Source organism: Lutra lutra, chromosome 4, assembly GCF_902655055.1.
Source record: "Lutra lutra chromosome 4, mLutLut1.2, whole genome shotgun sequence".
Lineage (NCBI taxonomy): Eukaryota > Metazoa > Chordata > Mammalia > Carnivora > Mustelidae > Lutra > Lutra lutra.
Genome location: NC_062281.1, coordinates 164,086,909 through 164,109,402, shown reverse-complemented (window position 1 = coordinate 164,109,402; position 22,494 = coordinate 164,086,909). Strand labels below are relative to the sequence as shown.

At 44.5% G+C, this 22,494-nt stretch overlaps 1 protein-coding gene across 1 annotated transcript; it reads left to right on the top strand.

The window, feature by feature from the left end:
- The first annotated feature begins 2,236 nt into the window (after positions 1–2,236).
- Positions 2,237–18,046, top strand: CFAP144 (cilia and flagella associated protein 144). The gene is made up of 8 exons (XM_047726655.1): positions 2,237–2,790; positions 7,592–7,638; positions 7,743–7,779; positions 9,414–9,544; positions 9,759–9,944; positions 12,949–13,008; positions 14,915–15,018; positions 17,819–18,046. Exons 5-8 carry the CDS (start codon positions 9,812–9,814, stop codon positions 17,927–17,929), a joined length of 408 nt encoding a protein of 135 aa, XP_047582611.1. The 5' UTR covers positions 2,237–2,790; positions 7,592–7,638; positions 7,743–7,779; positions 9,414–9,544; positions 9,759–9,811; the 3' UTR covers positions 17,930–18,046.
- Positions 18,047–22,494: the final 4,448 nt, after the last annotated feature.

Below are 22,494 nucleotides of genomic sequence, written 5' to 3'. Positions count from 1 at the left end.
TTTGTCACTTGGTCTTAAATGATGGACATGTCTTTATTTAGCACTCAGTCTTGAATGATAATTTGACTGTGTATGAAATTCTAGATTAATAGTTACTTCCTCTTGGCACTTAGAAAATAACATTGCACTGTCTTCCATTTTCATTAAGATTTCTCTTTGAGTTTAATTCCTTTATGGGTAATTTATCTATGCTCTCTTACTGCTTTTTTTAAAAAAGATTTTATTTATTTATTTGAGAGAGAGAGAGTAAGAAAGAGAGAGAGCATGAGAGGGGAGAGGGTCAGAGGGAGAAGCAGACTCCCCACAGAGCTGGAAGCCCGATGCAGGACTCAATCCCAGGACTCCAGGATCATGACCTGAGCTGAAGGCAGTTGCTTAACCAACTGAGGCACCCAGGCACCCCTCTTTTACTGCTTTTAGGATCTCTTTATCTTTAATGTTTACAGTTTCACTCAATGACTCTATTTTTTCATTCTGGGGTTGGTTTTGTTGTTTCCTTGTTTTGCCATCAGTTCTTTCATATCTTGTACTTTTTTATAGAATTTCAAGTCCTTATTTTATGCCTTTAATTACATAAATTATTGGTGAAGCGTTTGTGTAAATACGCCCTTTGTTATACCCACTGATCATTCCTCATGTGAACAGTTTGCTCATGAGTTTTGTAATTTTGGATTGTGAACTCATCTTCAGTGGGGCTTTCCTTGTCGCCTGGGCTATGGCAGTATTCCTACAGAGTGATAAATTTTGTATCTAACACCTCAGAGGTAACATTGCCCTGAAACCAGTTTAATTGTTTCTACATCACATAGTTCATATTTTAGACTCAAAACCAGGGCAAGTGGTAGGCACAGGATTTCAATATCTCAAGAGAAACTTCTTCTTTTTTTTTTTTTTAACTTGGATCCTAGTCAGAGACCTTGCCATTTCTTTGTGGTGATGGATAATTGTTTTAGTTCCATCTAGATAAGCAGCAAAACCCAAGCCCCTAGCCGTTAACAATTTCAATAATCCATACCCCACCCCTTCCTAAACTCCCATCAATGTCACCTCAAGTACTTACCTCTCCTTATTTTTTACATCTGGACATTTCCTTTTCATATTCTATGGCGTGGCTGCACCATAATTTACCTAAGTCCTTATTTGTAAACATTGAGGTTGTTTTCCATTTTTCTTTTACTCTAATAAACAATATCACCATGAACATTCTCATAGGTATTGAATATGATGTGTATTATTTAGTATTAATCTTCCACATTGTATGAAAAAATTTTTTTCCAGAAGCATTCAACAAACAAGCAAGCCAAATTTTTGGAATCACCCATATTAGGGTTTTTCCCCAAGGAAAGCACAATAAAAGGATATGGCAAGAGAGTTTAGAACCATGATGAGAAAATCAGTGAAATTCTGAATCATAGATTCTGAAGTGGGTAAAGAGAGAAATAAAGATAAAAGGGAATCAGAATTAAAAAGAAGAAAGAGTCCATGGTTGTAAGCCCCAGTGACATGGGAACAACTGAGTAATTACACAGTAAGTTCAGGAAGTAGTGGTCAGAATATGGAATGTCTGAATACATGAATACAGTTACACTGTAAAGCCCTGTTCTGAAGCACCCCTACCAGATCGTGTCCAGAAACACGGGAGAAGGTCATGCTGACAGTGCTCTGTATCATTTGGTGTACTCTCCTGCATGCCCCCATCCCCCAAGTTTTGGCTCAAGTTTCAGTCACACCTGCTTTGTCACCTGCTGCCTGCTTATCTAGTTCCTTTTTGGTAAAATGGACATAGTATCTCTGATCACCTAATATTCATGGAGTGATGTAAGTGATGTATAAGGGCTTTGAAAAATGTCGTCAAATAGCTGGAGGCACAGACTTCTCCTTACTTTGCCCACGCCTGCTTCAGATCCATTCTCTTGGTCCCAAGCCTCTAACTGTACCGCAGCCCTCGGATAGATCTTTGCCTAATAAGGGGCAAAACTACATGTTATCCCAAGAAATAAGGACTAATATTACAGCCCCATTTCTTCTCTCTGCTATTTCCTGTGATCACCCTCCAACCTAGCACCTGGTGCCATTTCCCTGGCTGCTGGGCCAGCTAACGTGCCCAGAAGGGCGGGGCACATACATCTCATAATGGGCATTCAGCCATGGGATGTATGTGAGGGCTTGTGTGGAGATAAATGCTGGGGTGTGTTTGAGCTTATGTCCAATTACTCCTTTTTGCCAAGATGAGTAACTAGAGAAATGTCATGTGGAAAAATGATGAGAAAGCTGCCCCAGATTTCCTCATCTCAGCCCCAGACTCCTGCCCACTCTGCCCCCTTATGCTCTCGTTTTCCAACCCACTTTCCTCTCCTATCTAACTCTTGTGACTTTCAGACTGCTCCCCAGCGCCATCTACCTCTCTCAGCTTACTACTCTACCACTTTACCTCCTCTGACTAGAACCATCCCTTCTTGCCACCCTACCTCACAGGTTTCCCGGTCCAAATCTTCCACTGTTCCTTCCAAACCATCCACTCGCCGCTCTAGTAATCTTGCTCCTCTTTCCTTTTACTCCTTTGTCTTTGCCCCTACTCCCCCTTCCAGCCCTTCTTTCTAGATCTTTGAAGTCTGGTCCAAACCCATCCAGACTTCTGTGATTCATAAATCTTATCTTGGAGAGATGATTTCCTTGGGAGTGGGACAGTTCTGATGCCATCCAGAATTACCAAGACCGTGGATCTCCAGGAGCCTGACCTGGTGAGCACTGGGAATTCAAGAGACTGCCGACCAGCATTCAGGTTGGAAGGTAAGCTCTGTTACTTACAGAATCCCTTTTCCATGATGGAGTTTTCAGCAGTAACCTGATTATCTTACTATTATCTGAATTTTGTCTCCATCCTTAACATCCTTAACAACATCCATCTTGTTAAAGGTGCCAGAGACACCTTTAACAAGATCCGCTTTGTAGAGAATCTGTTTCTTTCCTCTCTTCCCCCATTAGCCAGCCTGAATGAGCTTCTACATTTTTAACTGGCTTCTCGGTGGAACTTGGTCTGTGACCACAGAACAAACAGCAAGACCAGTGACACAAAGTAGAGAAGAGTGAGTGGAAAACTTCTAATCTGATCTCTATGCAGTTAAGTCTTATTGATATGCCCTAGATTAAATTGAGTGCAAGAATGGGTGACCCCTAAAAAATTACACACAAAGCATAAGTTCTCTATTATAGACATATGGGGATTCAAGGTGTTATGGTCTGGCTCCTCCAAGACTCTATTTTTCTGCATCCTAGGATTGTAGAAACTTACCAGGGACTTTCTGACTTGGAGAAATGTCTCCTGCAAAAAGATGGGGGGCCCTCCATTATTTTATCATCAAAGCTCTGAAAGTTGAACCTCTGTACCCCAGAAAATGGCAGGTAGTAGAGCCTAGAAGGCAAAGACATCCAGATCCTACTCAGATGATAGCATCAGATGAATAGATGATACACTTTTTTTTTTAAGTGCTTTCCTCAAATTGATACATAGGTTCAGTGGAATCTCAATCAAAAACCAAGAAAATTTTTAGGAAACTTGACAAGCTGATTATAATTTGGGTGGACAGGCAAAAGGGCCAAGATTAGCCAAGACTCTCTTAAGAACTGGTAGGGACAATTTTCCTACCAGATACCAGGACTTGTCACAAAAATTATATTGATTAAGTTAGTATAGTAGTAGTGCCAACATGGACAAATAGGTAAGTGGCATAGAAGTGTCCAGACACAGGTTCCTACACATGTGGACACTTGATTTAAGACAAAAGTATCATAGTAGAACCATGGGGATGGGTGGACTTTTCAATAAATTGGTTCTTGGTCCATTGAGTACTCCTATGGAAAAAAATTAAGCTCAATTCTTACCATGTAACTACACTAAAAAATCAACTTCAGGTAAAACACACATAAATGTGAAAGAGTAAAAACAAATCATGTAGAATTGCTCTGGTCACCCCTGGCTATTGAGCACTTGACACACACTATCTAGTATAAAATTTGCACTGGATTTTAAACACAGTATGAAAAAAACAATAAAATATCTCAACAGTATTTATATTGAAATGTTGAAATGATAATTTGGATATTGTATTAAATAAAACATCTTTTAAATTAGTTGAATCTGCTTCTTTTTGCTCTTTTGATTAGATACTAGAAAATTTTTAATTGCTTGTGTGGCTTGCTTCATATTTTTATTCAACGGTACTGATTTGAAGGTAATATAAGAAAATATTGTCACAACATCAATTAGAAAAAAATGTCTTCAGTGTCATTTAGAAAGCATAAAGGGAAAAACTGATATATTCGACCACATTTAAATTTTAAGAAGATACTATAAAGTGTCTTTTAAGTTATCTAAACAATAACACTAAGAGTCTAAAAAGGAAAACCATACAGTGAGAAAATAAATTTACAGAACATACAGCTCCCAAAGGGCTTAGTATATCAATACTCTATAAAGAACTCCAATAAATTAATAAGGAAAAGACAAACAATACAAAAGAAAAATAGAAAAAGATTTTTAATAGGAACTTCACAAAAAAAAACTTCAAATGACCAATAAGCATACCAGAAAAGTTGGCCAACCTCATTAGTCAATAGAAGAACACAAATTAAAGCCATAATGAGATGCACTCCCAAGTATACAGCCAACAAAATGTTTGCACATGGGCATCAAGAGACATCTACCAAAAATGTGTGTGACTTGTAATGGTCCATATTGAAACAGCCCCATGTCCATTAGTAGCAAAATGAATAAATAAACTGTGTTATAGTCACAAAAGTGAACAGTACACAGGAATGAAACCGCAACCCCACACAACAGCACAGATGAATTTCACAAACATAATTTGAGCAAAAGAAGTCAAACACAAAAGCATGCACATTGTATGAGTCCATTTACACAAAGTGAAAACATGGGCAAAGTGATCTATGGTGTTAAGAGTCAGGATAGGGGGTACCTTTGAGGAGAAAGCGGAAGACGGTTTAGGTGGGGGTGTGAGAGAGGCTTCTTGGGGTGCTCTTAATGTTCTATTGTCTGCTTCTGTGATGGTTACACGTATGTACTTGTGATAAATAAGTATGAGCTACCCGTTCTGCAGGAAAGCACTTTTCTGTGTATGTGTGATGTTTCACAATTAAAAAGTTTCTCTTATGATTTTTAAACATGTGCTTATCAGGAATCCCTAACTTGTAACTGTGAGTTGTCACAGGTTAGGGTGCCCAGGGCTCCCACAAAGGACCCGGCAGCTCTCCCCTTGTACATTTCCTTAGCATCTACCAAACGTAGAGACTACCATATGGTCTTTCTCTTTTATTTGTTAATATGGTGAATTGATATTTCCAAATACTAAACCAGCCTTACATCCCTTGAACAAACCCATCTGACTATGGTATATTAATCTTTTTGTATATTGCTGGATATAATTTTCTAATACTTAGTTAAGAATTTTTACATCTTTTACAATATTTTACCTATGTTTGCAAGGCGTATTTTAGTTTGTTTTTTTTTTTTGTAATAATTGGCTGGTTTTAGTGCTGATGTAATGTTGACCTCAAAATGAGTTAGGAAATGGGGCATCTGGCTAGCTCATTCAGTAAAGCATGTGACTCTTGGTCTTAGGGTCGTGAGTTCAAGCCCCCACATTGATGGGTGTACAGCTTACTTTAAAAGAAATTTTTTTAATTAAAAAATTAAAATGACAAAAAAATTAGTTGGGAAATACTTTTTCCACTCCTGTTTTCTGAAAGCATTTGGGTAGGAGTAGAATTTTCATCATTATATGCTTGACAGATTGACCAGAGAATCCATCTGGGCCTGGAGGGTATATTAGGGGAAGTTTTCAATCAAAAATTGAATTTTAGGGGCACCTGGGTGGCTCAGTGGGTTAAGCCGCTGCCTTCGGCTCAGGTCATGATCTCAGGGTCCTGGAATCGAGCCCCACATCAGGCTCTCTGCTCAACGGGAAGCCTGCTTCCTCCTCTCTCTCTGTCTGCCTCTCTGCCTACTTGTGATCTCTCTGTCAAATAAATAAATAAAATCTTTAAAAAATTGAATTTTAAAAAATAGATATAAAGCTATGTAGATTTTCCATTTCCTTTTTTTTTTCTTTTTTTGTCAGTTCTGGAAATCTATGCCTTCACAGAAGTTATCCATTTTGTTTAAGTTTTCAAATTCCTATGTTGCTTTTTTTCCTGGCTATGGGTCACATTTCCTTACTAAAACTGTCTGCTTTGCTAATAATTTTCAATTGATGCTGTCCTTTGTGAATGTTATATTGCTGAGTGCTGGGTTTTGTTGTCTTTCTTTCTTTCTTTTTTTTTTTTTAAAGATTTTATTTATTATTTGACAGAGAGAGATACAGTGAGCGAGAGAGGGAAACACAAGCCGGGGGAGTGGGAGAGGGAGAAGCAGGCTCCCCACTGAGCAGAGAGCCCAATGCGGGGCTTGATCCCAGGACCCTGGGATCATGACCTGAGCTGAAGGCAGATGCTTAACAAGTGAGCCACCCAGGTGCCCCTTTGTTGTCTTTCTTTAAGATGTGTTGGAAATTTTTCCTGGAGACAGACTGGCCCCTTCTGTGGATCTATCTGATACTTTCAGAGCCTTGTTTTGAAGCTTTGTTAGGGAAAGCCTAGAGCAACCTTTTCTCTAAGCCTAGCTTAGTCTTTTTACTAAGGTGTTAACTTTTGGGGGTCTCCACCCAACACCCTCACTGAGGACTCTCTACCTTGTCTGGTCAGAACTCAGTTTTTTCTCAGTCCTGTATGAATTCTGGTTGTTGCTCGGCTCACAGCTTCCCAGTCATTCCTTCACCGAGTTTCTCCCTTTTTAGTATCAGGAAAGACTCAAAGGGTTTCCATGCACATTTCTGGCTCTCTCTCGCTCTCTCCCTCACCCCTCCCTCCAGTTATCGGCTCCACAAATTTTCAGCTGCCTCACACTCCTGAACATTAGTCTGTATCTCCTCAACTAGGCCATTATCACCTGCTTAGCTTGGGTTCGCCTTCCCTGCATTTTTGAGAAAATGTCTCCAGGCAGAAATTTGGAACAACTATAGGGCTCATCTCCTTTGTCTCCCTTCTCTCAAAGAATCACAGTCCAGCACTGCTCCATACCCAGGCCCTGCATTTAAATGTCTGTAGCAGTTGGGGAAGCCCAGAAGGAAAAAAAATCTTGTTTTATTTACAAGCCTGGGTGGCTCTCTGATCTCCTTACCCCAATACACACTCACTCTGTACCATGCAGAATCAATCTTGTACCATATAGAATTGGTCTGTTTGTAGTTTTAGGGCATAGTATTATATTATAAACCTTAGCCTTTTATAACTTTTTTTCAATCGCTGCTGTTTTAAGATCTGCCCTCATGGCTGTAGCGCGTCTCGTTTGTGGCTCTAAGTGTTGCACAGCGGCTCACCGGCATACGATGCTGATTATTAGTTAGGACCTTTTGTATGATATGGATAGTTTCAATTTTTTTTTCTTCATAAAATGTTCATTCATTCTTTATTAGGTTAATTCCTAGATAGCCGTTTTTTGTTAATGTGAATGACATTTTCTATTATATTTTTCTAGTTGATTTCCCTGTTAGCTGAGTCTCTGCATCTGCTCCTAATGGAGAGGTAACACAGATTTCAAGAAAAATCTGAACCCTCAGACAACAACTGAGAAGCTAGAGGAGAAGACCATCGTGTTTTTCAACTCCCCTGTGTTTTTCAATAAATAGTCTCAGAGTTTAGAAGGATGGCCTAGAATATCCCCAGGTAAGCAGAAGCTAGCCCCAGAGAGTCATTGGACTGGCCTCCACTGGGCTGGGCTATGAGGTGTTCAAAGGCACCTGGGAAATATAATAATGCGGGGCTGGAGTGGAGGGAAGATGAAGCTGCAGTGACTCCCTTCCTTCTGAGCCTCCTCCTAGTCATAGTCCTTCCTGTATGGAGGGAGGGTTGCTGGACCACAAAGCCGGGGCTGAAGAAAGGTCAGTTTAGCTGGGGACCGATACAGCCTTTGCTAGTTGTCCCAGAGTTAGCAAGGCAGCTCCTGAGCAGAATGATGATTCATTCCTACTTAGGCTTAGGAAGACAGTGAAGACTTCAGAGGCCGTTTGAGCCTTGCTAGAAAAAGGGACCCAGGTATGGCTCACAATAAATAACAAAGGGCTTCTCTAGTTCAGTCCTGGTGTAATAGAATCTGTTTGCGTTTCTGAATCATGCGAGGGTTTATGTAATGATGTAAGCAGAAGAAAATCCCAGTACTAACTGAGCAGACATCCAAACAGCCAGCAAACCTTTACCAAACACCCATATCTGCCCATAGTAGGCCAGGTACTCGTCATGGAGAGATGGACCCAATATAATTTCTCATTCTCAAGTAACTTACATGTAAACAAAGAATTTTAGTAAAATAGTCTGGTAACTACAGATTTGGAGCAGAGCATGTCACAGAGAAAAGCTGGAGTAGGGGCTATGGAGTTCAGTAGCTTTTTGAAAGAAGCTCACTGTACATGAGCTCGTTATATACAGGTGCTCCCCAGACACACACAGGGGAAAGAGCCTTCCAGGCCAAGGAGAAGGAGTAGCAGGAGCTAAAACAAGGAGCCTTTAAGGAGCTAGCTGAGTTCAGGCTTGCCCCAGACCTACACACATCCTTGAATATGCTGTGTCCCTGAATGAATGCATGGATAGATGAATCAGCGAAGTACTTAATGGAAAAGAGCATGGGCTTTGGAGTCAAACTGTATTATATGAGGTATCTAGAGTAGTCAAATTCATACAGAAAGTGCAATGGCAATTTCCAGAGGCTATGGGGGAGCGGGCCATGGGAAGTTGTTTACTGAGTATCAAAAAATTCTGGAAATTGGTTTCACACAATGTGAATATACTTAACACCACTGAATTATATCCTTAAAAATGATTCTAATGGTAAATTTTACGTTATGTATTTTACCACAGTTGAATTTTTTAAATAAATAAACTATAAAGTCCCCAAGTCCCTTACATCAGGAAAGTGCTCTTCTTGGGACACCTGAGTGGCTCTGTAGGTTAAGCAGCAGCCTTCAGCTCAGGTCATGATCCCAGGGTCCTGGAATCGAGTTCCACCTGAGGGTCCTAGCTCCCGAGGAGCCTGCTTCTCCCTCTGCCTGTCGTTCCCCAGTGTGTACTCACACTCACTCTCTCTCTCTCTCTCCCTGACTAATAAATAAATAAAATCTTTAAAACACCCCCTCCCAAAAGTAAAGGGTTCTTCTGTCTATATTATCCCACGGATGATAAGGGCCAGAATAACTTGTCAAATTTGAAACCTCCTCTGTTTTGTGAGACAGACATTGAGAGTTTCCTTTCTAGTCATCTGCTTTAAGAAGGGAGAGGTTTCTGACTCCTTCCCAAAACTTTTTTAGGAAATGACTGTCCAAGGTGAGGTCCAATCAAGTCCATTACCTCCTGGGTCTGCTGCTGGACCTGTGTTCTCTCCTGGCCGTATGTGGGGTTGGTCCTAGGAACCAGACTGGATCTTGAGAGGCTGGGCAAGGTGAGTTGTCAGTCAGGCTTTGGGCTTAGGAAGCAAGCGGGCTCAGAAATAAGGTTCTGGAAGGTGCGGGCGGGGTAGGGGGGATGGGCGGCCCCCGGGAGGGTGTTTTGGGGGGTGGTTGTCAAAGGGAGGCTGTAATCCCGGACGCTGTTGCCGGGAGACAGTGTGGGACGCGGTTACCTGGAGACGGCGCTCCGCCCTGCTCCCAGGCGGGCGTCTGGAGCGCAGGGAGAAAGGGGTAAGAGCGCACCCAGCACCGCCAAAGCCATGGCCGGACGCCAAAAAGAGAAAGTGCTCCTAGATGAGGTCCATCAGAACCAGATCCTGCGGGAATTATACCTCAAAGAGCTTCGAACCCAGAAACTCTACACACAGTACCACGTGAATCCCCTCCGCAAAGGTGAGGGGCGCCCCGGGGCGGAGGTAGAGGACTGGGTGAGCTTTCCCAGGAAGGAGGGGCCGTGGGGGTGCGGGGCGGGGGTGTGGGGTGGGGATGCGGGGCTGAGCACAGTAGAAGACGCCTTCTCTGACCTCGCCCCTCTCCCTAGATTTCAGGAGGTGGGAGAATAGGGGAGGGTTTCGCTCCACATCCCACCAAATACTTTAATGTATTAAAATGCACACACCTCGGGGCGCCTGGGTGGCTCAGTGGCTTAAAGCCTCTGCCTTCCGCTCAGGTCATGATCCCAGAGTCCTGGGATCGAACCCCGCATCGGGCTCTCTGCGTGGCAGGGAGCCTGCTTCCTCCTCTCTCTCTGTCTGCCTCTCTGCCTACTTGTGATCTCTGTCTGTCAAATAAATAAATAATCTTAAAGAAAAAATGCACACACATCACGATTAAATAGTATTTTCGTGGTCAAGTTTGAAAGACTTTTTGAAATTTTGCTTTCTAAATAATTACATCCTGTAGGGTTTTATGTTCTGTTTTGTTGTTGTGTTTCGGTTTGTCGTTAATAAGCTAGTTGTGTTTGTGTTGTAAATAAGCTAGTTTGTTTTTCCAGGCTTTTCATATTGTCTTAAATGTTGGGAAACTTCCGGAGGGAGGGTGGTGGTGCTGGGCTCAGGGCCCACAGTGCCCCTCTGATAAACCAGCTCTGCCCCCACTCCTCACCTGGCACATTCCTTGAGCAGTGCCCCTGAATGCCCCTGGATCTCAGATGGAAACCCAGACCCACGCCCCCAACTACCACCCAGCTCTCTTCCCCTGGACAGGCCATGGGTCCCTTAAACTCACCAGTTGTAAAACTGGGGGCATCCTGCCCATGTCCCCCACCTGCCGCTACTCCAGAGTATCTTGTTTGAGGAGAAGGTACTGCAGTCGTTTTCTGTCCCAGGCTGGAAGTCATCCTCAGTCTCTCCCTCACTGCACACATCGAAGTGGTCGCAGTCCTGGCTATTCCTTAACATTTCTCTCACCTGACCGACCCTTCCAGTGTTCTGACCTCAGTGAAAGACTGTGGTGTTCGTGGAGACCTCTCCACCTCCCCTCACTTGCTTCCCCCCTCTAATTAGGGCCTGAGTCCATCCCTCTCTCCAGCCTCCCCGCCAAGCCTCAGCGGGACCCTTCTCACTTCTGTCCGCAGTGATGGGATGGGTTCTTAACTACCCTCTTCCTCCAAACTCACTGTCGCCCACACCACTTCCGGCTGGAGCTATGCTAAAAATGAGTTCGATCCCATCGGTCCCTCTTTAAGACCCTCAGGGGCCCCCAGCTTCTGAAACAAGGTTTAAACCTGTCAGTGCGTAAGACCCCTGTGGATCCAGCTCTGCTGCCCACCCAGCCTCCTCGGGACTCCTCTCCCCAGCCACATGCTGCTCCTTTAATAAATATTTTAGTGCCTATTCTGCACCAGGCACATGCTCCCTTCTCTCCCACCACGTCTCAATAAATGGATTTCCTAAATACATCACACCTTTCCCCGTCTTGTTACCTTCGTAATCATTGTTTCTTCTTCCAGAACTTCTCTCCCAAATTCTGGGCCCAATTAACTGTAGTCCACTGCAGCTCAGCTATGCAGAGAAAATGTAAGGTCATTTTCTAGATAAAACTTGTATATATTTAAGTTCTAGAACATGATGTTTTGATATACATATACAGTGAAATGATTACAACAGTCAAGCTAAGTAGCATACCGTCTCACAGAGTTACCCTGTGTGTTGGGCTTGAGGGGAGAGCACAGAAAATGTAATGTCTTCATTTTACACAGAACTCACCTGGTTTTCCCCTGGAACTCCCAGCCAATTTCAGGAAAACAAATCAGCAGTGCAATTCTGTTTAAACTTGATGCATTTCTACAATTTAAATTATCTCTTTGGGTAACGTTCAGTCTTTCTAGGTCTCCAAGCTCATGTCCCTTGGGTACATGATTAGTGCGATCCATTGGAATAAAGTGAGGAAATACTAGAATTAATACTCATATGTCTGCTAGAATTTGTATTTATGTTTACTTTTAGATATAAAGAAAGAAATTATACTGCTCATAGTACATAGAGACATATAAATACACATGTATTAGGTGTGTGCTCAGAGTTTTTTTACTGGTAGGAGTCTGAGGTAAAAAATAATTTTGGAGACCACTGGTTTCTTCTGGCTTCTGCTCATTTCCTACTACCCTCAACTTAGCTCATGCCACAGAATTACTCTGGTCTTCTTGATGTTTCTCAAACTCACCAAGCTCACTCTTGGATTCCCTCACTTTATCCGGAGCTCTGCTCACATGGCACATTTCCTTAGAGACCTGTCACCCCCACCTGACCATCCACACTCTACCCATGTAATGGGCTTTACTGTTCTACAGCTCACTTATTTTGCCCAGGTATTTATTTGTTTATTGTCTGTCACCGCAAATAAGAAGCTCAGGAAGTACAGGAACCGCCTCCATTCACAGCCCTGTCTCCTGGGCATCGGTAATTATGAGTTGAATGGATGTCTGTGGATTCTGCACCTCTGCTGTCACACAGCCTCCAGGAGATATATCACCATGGGTCTAACCTTGTTTGGCTACCTGGTGTGTCTGCATCCCTGTAGACTAGCACTGTTTGAGAGAATATTCAGCAACGATGAAACGTTTCATAGCTGTGCTGCCCGGAATGGGAGCCATTAGCCCCATGTGGCAACGGAGCCCTTGAAATGTAGCTAGTGTGCCTGCGGAATGGATTTCTAAGTGTATTTAATTTTAACCATTGAAATGCAAGTAGCCACATGTGACTGGTGGCCACTGTCCTGGATAGTGCCACTCTGGACTGTGAAGTCCCTGAGAGCCTCATTCCCTAGCGCCCAGCACAATACCTGACATGTGGCAGACACTTGGAAAAATGCTTAGCAGGTGTCTGGCTCGGATGAGTCGTCAAGAGGGCGGGATGTTCATGTTGTAACGTGAACCTGTGATGCTGTTTTTCTCTAGTTCACACAATCACCAGAAAGCCCATGTCTTGGCATGATAACCTGGAGGAACCTGCAGATGGTAAGTCCTGGGCTTTGTGAACACCACCAATAGAGCCCGATAGGCAGCTGGCTGGAGAGAACTTCAGGGTAGTGTTAACTTGGGGCAACATTTTGATCATCTAAACACTGGACTCACACTCATGAAGCTCACAGGAGACCAATATATTCAACCATATGGCCAGTTCATTGACTGTCAGGCCAAGAAAAATGCTCCTAATGGTCTTAGCAATGCATTTATATATTCATTCATCAAACATTTCATTGTGACAAGCAGAGGTTCTGAAGTCATTTTAATGGAGTTCAAATCCTGGTTCAGCCACTCATTAACTGTGTTTTTTTGCCCTCCCTGAGCCTATCTCTCACATTGTTGTGAGGATTCAACAGAATAAGCCAAGTACTGAGAGCATAGAACAGTATAGTACATGGTGATCAAGAAATGCTATTACTTTCATTATTACCATGTGACAGTCACTCTGATGGGGCAGGGGGTGGGGAGGTGGAGACCTTACACCACAGTGAAGGAGACGGATGAGTAAATAGAGAATAAAATTGGGATGGCAACAACGGAGAAAACAGGTGCCCTAGACAGGTTGTGGAGTTCTGAGAAGTTGTCTTGGAGGAGGTGGTAACAGGCTGAGGTGGAGTAGGTCAGGTAGAGAAGACCAGTAGGACGCTCTGAGTTACATGGAAAGGCGCAGAAATGAAAGAGAGCAGCACAGCCCAAGGAGGCGGGTAGCTGGGCATGGCTGTGGTCTCCAAGTGGGCGGGACCACGCTCAGGAATGATGGGAGAGGTATTTGATGGAAAGCCCAATCCTTCCTGGCAAGCTCGCCTCCCTCCGCATTTAGAGTAGAATTTGATGGAGCGAAGAGGTAAAGTTTCTCTAGGAGGACAGGGTAAGAAGGTGGGGTGGGCTGGAGGAGGGAGGATCTCAGAGCATAGCGGAGACAGCCAAGCAGATAGACTCCTAGAGCTTGTCAGAGGAAGTGGGACGTTATCTGTGGTGAAGAGACCAGCCCAGCTAGAGGAAAGGAGAGGAGCTGGGGCTGGGCAGTGGCAGAGAGAGTAACAGTCAGCGAGGGACCTGAAAGTGAGCCAGGAGTGTACTGCGAACTATTTATATCACAGATAAGCTCAGCCTGGGGCCAGGTCTTCATGCTCAGTCATCTTGCTAAGGTAGATATTGGCCTCCCCATTTTCCAGATGAGCAGAGTGAGGACCAGAGAAGTTAAACCACCCGTCAGGCTGGTAGCGGAAGGGCCAGGACTGTCTGACTACAAAGCACAGGTTCTTCCCATGTCAAATTGCCTCTCAAATTGAGACTTGATAGGGTGGAAATTGGAAATGAAATCTTTGTAAGCCCGCAAACTGTGGAGTTAGAGATCAGCGTGGGGTTGGCAGTCATTCCTATAGCCATATGGAGGATTTGGCCGGTTTACAGCCCTCCTCCTCACTCTGCCATAGCCACTTTGGCCCAGCTTTCTTGTGCCTCAGGGCCTTTGTTCTTGCTGCCTGTACTGTGCTTTTCCTCTGCCTCTGTCTCAGGAATGGCTCCTGCTTGGCATCCAGACCCTGGTCTCCACCTCTGCATGCCCCTTAGCTTCCTCCTGCCTCACAGCTGGCATCACCCTCAGATTTGTTTGTCCCCTTGGGCATTGTGTACCCTGTGCCCCACCGAGACCACACACTTCAGGAGAGCAGGGACCATGTTCATCACACTCTGCTCTGCCTCTGGGGTCCAGAAGAGTGCCTGGTACAAGTTTGTGCTCAACAAATATTTGTGGAAAGATGAGCCTTGCAAGGCCTTGGCAGGGCCCCCAAGTCTGGGCACTGTGTCTCTAGGGAAGCCTGTGGCTTGAGTAAAGGGCACAGGAACTCTCGGCCCCAAAGCCTGCCTCCTCCATAACTCATGCCTACTTTCCCAGCCAGGTTTCTAAATCTCATCCACCACGCTGCCCTCGGGCCAAGGAAGAAATACACAGAGACACAGACCGAAAGCCAAGAAATCGGATGGGACTCAGAGCCCTTGGTAAGTGTGGCTCCTTTACCTAGGAAGCAAGAGGCAACAGAGGCCATTGGTTAAGAGAATAATAGATGAGGCCAGACTGCCTGGATCTGAACTCTGGCTGCCACTTACTAGCTGTGTGACCTTGGGTAAGTCACAAAGCTCTTCCATGACTCCATGTCCTCAGCGTAATATGGAGATAGCAGAGATATTACAGAATGCGCTAGTTAATTTGTAAGGTGCTTAGAGCAGTGCCCGACACATAGCAGACATCATCTAGGTGTGGACCAGACAAAGCTTGCTGGTGACTGCCTGGGTCTGCTCTGCCAGTGACTAGCAGGGTGGTTGGGCACATACCGTGACCTCACAGAGTTCTATTCCTTTATCTGTAAAATGGGAACGCTGGTAACATGCCCCTTGTTGGATCGGAAAGGCCCGGGAGCTGCCAAGAGCCTGGGAAATGTGATCATCAGCGTGTTGTCATCCTGCAATGAGATAGGGCTTCGGTAGGAGGACAGTTTGAACTTCCTGCCACATTTGTCTTTTAACTTTCCCACGTCTTTGATCACATAGACTGTCTTAATTTTTAAGTTAAATGCACCAGCCTTTTCCGTCACTGTTTCTGGGATTTGTGCCTTGTTTAGGAAAGCCTTCAATATTCAGAGTAGCCAGGTGACTGGCTTTCCTTTCAGATTTTTCCCCAAGTTGTTGTGTTCTTTTTAACACTTGGCTTTTAGTCCATCTCTGTATTTGGTGCCTGATGTGAAGCTGGAGACGCTCTTCCTCAGCTTCGGCAGAACGTCCTGCGGTCCCTCAAAGGCACCAGGATCTCGTACACCCTGTCTCCTTAGCGGATGCCTCCCGCAGCCTGCCTCCTGACCACAAACCTATACTCCTCCCGGAGGTCCTCCTCGTCCTTCAGGACTGCTAAGGAGTCACCTCTTTATAAAGCCCCAGTAAGGGATGTGCACCTGGTGTTCCCCACCAGGCAGATTTGGGCACCTTTCCCTCCTGCTCCTGGGGCACCGCGTGCCTCCAGCTTCCGCACCAGTCAGCTCAATTCTGTGTATCAGTGTAACATGGTGGCTCTAGAGCCAGACAGCGGAGTTCAAATCCCAGCTCCACTTTCTAGCTGTGGGACCTGAACCTCTCAACTCCCAGTTACCTACCTTAAAATGGGAATAATAATACTGGTCCTTGAAGGTGTATTGTGGGGATTAACAGAGACACTGTGTCTAAACTGCTTAGGGCAATGCCTGGTTGTCCTCCTCTACTGAGCGTGCACCCTTCCCAAGACTGCCACATCCTGTGGTTCTTACCTTTCTACTCTGGGGCCTTGCCTTCTCTCCCATTTATATGGCTCCAGTCTGGGGCATGTGGGTCTGCCGCAGGGCTGCTGCAGGGAAATTGGAATAAATAGCTCGGGAAGAAGGGGGGAAGGGAGGGAGGAAGGATGGAAGAAAAGAAGGAAGGAAGGAGGGAAGGAAGGTGAGAGAGGGAGGAAGGAGGGAAGGAAGGGGAGAAAAGGAGGAAGGAAGGGAGGGAGGGAAGGATTGATTAAGTAAAAAGCTTCTCCTTTACAACAGCTCCTCTTCAGATGTGGGACTCACCCTGAAGAGAGGACACTGGGAGATAGGAATTGGGTCCAGCGGGAGCACCCCACCTTCCCAGGGGGACTGAGTCCCAAAAGAGCAGTGCTCAAACAGACAGAGGAGGAGGATGGGTGGGGGACTGACTTAAGAGTGAATTGGGGGGGGGTGCTGGAGGATTGTGAAGGGAAAGACAAATTATCTGAGTTAGATATTCAACCAACTTTAAAAATTACTACAAAACACAAATAATTTAATTCACTGTTCTTCATTTTCTTAAAGAGGAAAGGCTGGCCCCCATGGGTACAGAGTGGGCATGTGGGAATGCATCTTTGACCCACATGTCTCAGGGCAGGGCAGTGGGGGTGCCCCGGCCAGCCCTGCCCCGCTCCAGCCCTCCCAGGCCTGGCCGATAAGTGACTGTGTGTGCCAGCCATCAGCCATCGCTGTGAGTTGTGTTGGGTCTACAAACACGCCACGCCTGTTCGTCACAAACATAGGGACTGTGCTGTCGGATGGCGCTGGTGTCAGAGTAAGAAAGTACAGGCCCCAAAAGTTAGATACAGGTGTTGTGCAACCATAAAAAGGAATTAAGCCAGAGATTCAGAGTGATACGACTGGGGGCCGAAGAGGCTTGATCAGCCCAAATTTAACTTAGGGCTCCCTGCCCCCTAGCAGAACCTCACCCTGGACAGACAACCCCCGTCCCAATACTGGGACACTGGAGAAGCCACACTCAAACACCTCTCAGCTTCTGCTCTCCTAGTAACATTTGATGGAAATGTATCCTTTAATTGCCTGAGTTCATCTTAGAGCTTCTATCAGATTTATGTGTCCGAGTGCTCACTCTTAGTCCCCTGTGTAACCATATCAACAACATCCATTCTTTCAGAGACAAATGTGTCCTGAACCTCTAGTGTGTGCTGGACACTGTTCTAGGTGTTGGGGATAAGCAGTGACTGAAACAGGTACAGCAGCCGCCCTCCTGGGGCTCACGTTCCAGAGGACCAAGAGTCCAGAGGTGTGGCCTCCGTCGCAGGTGTGGGAAGGATAGTGCAGCAACTCGGCCTAGGTTATAACTGTTTTGATGTAAATGCTGTCATTTCCATTCCCAAACAAGGTTGCGCCAGGAGACCTGGAGGCCACACACTGGAGCCCAGGTCCTCACAATGACAAATCCCAGTGGTCCCTTCCCCACAGAGGCTTCCTTTTGATGCCTGCGTCCTCTTATCTAGGTCAACCCGGAACGTGATGACCGCAGGCTGAACCACTTCAGGGTCTACAACGATATCACGCTGTACAAAGCTAAAATGTGGAGCTTGGGAGAAGATGATCGCCACAAGTAGTCTTCCAGCGGTGACGGCAGCCCTGTCTTCCATACCGAACGTGTGTGCGGCTCGGATGAATAAAGACTACTTTCAAGCCTCGGTCTGGCTTTTCCCGAGTCTCACATTTCTCCTTTCTGCCCACGTCCACTGCTTCAAATCCTTGATCTTATAAACCAGCGGCAGAATTCCAGGTTAAGATGCACACAATATTCCCTCTGCCTCCTCAGACCCCAGTAAAGGACAATGAAGAGACAAAAATGTATGAATGTGAGACTGGGAGAGGAACATTAGCATCCAAGAAGACTGAAGACATATTTCAGAGATGGAAAGCTGACGGAAGAAGGTGAGGAAACCACACATAGGACACACTGAATGGAACACCTCGGAGCAGAGCCCTGGAGAGAGGTGCAGGACTTGGAGAGAAGGGGGTGTGAAGCACGGAACCAAAAATGGACATTGAAATGAAGAGCGTCTCCCCACACACCAGCCAGGCATGGAGCATCTCCCACACTGGAGGCCTACTCTTGGAGAAATGGGGAAAGCCCAGGGCTCAGGGACAGTGCATGAAACACAGGGTAGGAGTGAGGTGTGAGGCTACAAACAATGAAAATCTGTGAAAGGAAGCTTGACCCCGGTAGGCCACACATATATTGCATTTTTACCTTGGGATTGAAGCTGAAAGGTTCTTCTCTGGAGAAACGAAATGGCTCTAAAGAAATCCCCCCCCCCCCCATGTACTACCATTTGAAGGTCCTGAGGAGAAAGAGGCAGAGAACTCTAGGCTGCTGAGCGCACGGAGATGGGGGGAGGGGCACCCCAGAGCGCACACAAGCCCCATGCCCGCCCCCACTTTGTAGCTCCATGTAGCTCTCGCCTTTGGCTGTTCTGTGTTATGCCTGAAAGGGTGAAGCTATAGATCGATGAGATCACACCTGACAACATCGAATGGAAGTCTGCAAATCTGAGTGGACTTGCCTTGGGAGACCTTTTCATAAAATATGGTGAGGACTAATCATTAATGACTACTTGGGCATCTAGAAATGTGCCCTTCTGCTATGAGGGACCTGTGCTATCATAGATCTATGATAGACCTGTCCCTGTTTCCTGACACAAAGCTCTAAATCCCATGTCATTTCCTGAGAGGAGATAGATAACCTTTTATTCTAATGAGGCAACCCTTAGCAGCCTCTACGTAGCTTCAGAATGGGGGCCCACTCACCAGAAAGACCAAACCTTGGTTAGAAACTTGGAATTTTAGCCCCACTCCATCTCTAGGGAGGGAAGAGGGACAGAAGATGGACCATCACCAATGGCCGGTGACTTAATCAATCATGCCTACATAGTGAAACTGCCATGAAAAGCCCTAAACTCAGGGTTGGAGAGCTTCAAGGCTGGTGAACACATCAAGGGCTGGGTGGGAAGGTGTCCTGCCCAAAAAAGGCATGGAAATGCTGAGCACCCTCCCTACCTCCATACCTTTAGAACATTTTGTTAAAATTTATTAAGATCCCCTTGTCTGATTTTGGCAAGCAGCTCATTTTTCTGGTCCCACACTACTGTGCAAAGCGAGGACAGCCTGTGTATACAGCTTCCTCTCTCTCTCTTTTCTTATGTTGAAGAAGTGAATGTACTGTATTTCAAGGAACAGACCTGCAGGAGCAGGGACGGCTTTCAGAGCCAACAACTCGGTGATGAGAAAGAACCAGGGATCTGATCTACTTTATAATTTACACAGGATCAGAGTTAGACTCACATCTCTGCCTATCAACTGTCTGCCTTTTACACTCTCCTCAAAATACAATCTCCAAGATGAAGAAGGGATTTTTAAAAGTTCATCAAAGTACTAAAAACTCCACAAAACAGATAATCATGTCAAAAAATGGGCAGAAGACATGAACAGACACTTCTCCAATGAAGACATACAAATGGCTAACAGACAAATGAAAAAATGTTCATCATCACTAGCCATCAGGGAGATTCAAATCAAAACCACATTGAGATACCACCCTACACCAGTTAGAATGGCCAAAATTAACAAGACAGTAAATAATGTGTGTTGGAGAGGATGTGGAGAAAGAGGAACCCTCTTACACTGTTGGTGGGAATGCAAGTTGGTACAGCCACTTTGGAAAACAGTGTGGAGATTCCTTAAGAAATTAAAAATAGAGCTTCCCTATGACCCTTGCACTACTGGGTATTTACCCCAAAGGTACAGATGTAGTGAAAAGGAGGGCCACCTGTATCCCAATGTTCATAGCAGCAATGGCCACAGTCGCCAAACTGTGGAAAGAACCAAGATGCCCTTCAATGGATGAATAGATGAGGAAGATGTGGTCCACATATACTGGAGTATTATGCCTCCATCAGAAAGGATGAATACCCAACTTTTGTATCAACATGGACGGGACTGGAAAAGATTCTGTTGAGTGAAACAAGTCAAGCAGAGAGAATCAACTATCATATGGTTTTCCTTATTTGTGGAGCATAAGGAATAACACAGAGGACATGGGGAGATGGAGAGGAGGAGTTGGGGGAAATCAGAGGGGAAGATGAACCATGAGAGACTGTGGACTCTGAAAAACAATCCCAGGGTTTTGGAGGGGCAGGGGATGGGAGGGTGGGTGAGCCTGGTGGCGGGTATTATGGAGGGCACAGATTACATGGAGCACTGGGTGTGGTGCCTAACAATGAATTCTGGAACACTGAAAAGAAATTAAAAAAAAAAAAAAAAACTCCTGTTAAACATGCAAAGAAAACAGTAAAACTAGTTATTTGGTGGACTAGAATTTAAAACATTAAACACATTGAGAATCAAGTGTTTTCTTTATAAAAAACAAAACAAAACAAGTGTTTGCCTGTTTTAACGTGTACAGAACACAGAGCAAGCTTCCTCTCCATGCTTTGGTAAACTGTCTTCCTCCTAAGTTTGGAGTTGGTTCCACCACGTCATCAGCCTCAATGCCTGGGACTGTAATGGAACACAACGGGAGGCTGATACGGCCTGCACCCCAGTGATACTTCGCAGGCTGACATGGTAGAGGTGACATGATGACTTCTATGAAATATATCTCCGAAGTTAAGGACAGTGATTCTATTTGTTATCCAAGAAAAAAAAAAGGAAGAAAGGTAGGTACACAGTTTTCAATTCTTTCTTTAAAAGTACTAAAAGTAATGACTTACTTTTGACCTTACCAGTATTAACTGTTAACATGTGCTCTCCTTTCTTAAAACTCTCAGTATGTTCCACACATAATCCAAAGTCTTGAACCAATTCTGAATTCTTTTTCAATTATTTGATTTATAATTCAATTATTTGAATTACTATGCATTACCCCGGCCACTAATAGTGTAGCTTATCAAAAACAGGTCAGGGTAAAACATTTTGGTCTTCTGAACACATGACCTGTTTGCTCAGAATGCTGTTAACTGAAATGTGTTTATGAACACTAAGTTCATTCTTTTTGTACCAGAAAGAATCATATGGAACCAGAAATGTCCTTTTTTATATACCAAAGATGCTACAAAAAAGGAAACAATGTGAAAATACATTATTTTTTCTGCTTAAAAATATACAGTTCTCAGGTATTTCCCGCTGCCTTAATGTATGCTTTCTAAACTGGAATGGAGAAAGGGAAGACAGGTAAACAAACTTCCTACCCTCTCAACACAGAGTAAAACCCAACATGCAATGTGGCTTTCCTACCCATGTCTGACCTATGTCTCACCTCCAGCCAGCATCTGAGTGCCTCTTAAGTATGTACCACTGAAGGCTCAGACATTATGGAAAGCCCCCCAGCAAAATAATTCCAAGCAGGTATAAACTCTTACCATATGGCAGGCAATGTTCTAAGCATTTTACATATACTAACTCACTTAAAGTTGACAGAAACTATATTTGGTAGATATTCTTTTCATGTCTATACAGAAATGACATAGCACAGAGAAATTAACATGCCCAGGGTCAAACAGCAGGTAAGCAGTAGAAACAGGTGTTAAACCCAGCAGTCCATGCTCTTGACTTCCATACAGCTCGACATGAAAAGGGGGGATCATAATGAACAGGGAGGGGCTGGGGGAAACCCAAGGAAACAGAATGAAAGGAACAGAGGAAAACTCTTAAAAAACCAAAATCAAAATTCACATTCTGAGATAAGAGAATAAAGAACTGGGGGACAAAATGGAAAACGAAAGCTAAAATAAATATTCACTAAATGATTAGAAAAAAAAAACCAAAGAAATCTTTTCTCTAAAGTGGAACTAAAATACAAACTTAGAAGATCATCAGAAGGGGTTCAAAATATGACCAATAGAAACTCCAGAATTGGGATGCCTGGGTGGCTCAGTCGGTTAATCGGCTGCCTTCGGCTCAGGTCATGATCCCAGCATCCTGGGATTGAGTCCCACATCGGGCTCCTTGCTCCATAGGGAACCTGCTTCTCCCTCTGCCCCTGCCTGCCACTCTGCCTGCCTGTACTCTATCTCTCTGACAAACAAATAAATAAAATCTTTAAAAAAAGAAAGAAAGAAAGAAACTCCAGAATTAGAACAAAGAAAATGGGGAGAGGCTATCAAATAAAATTTGC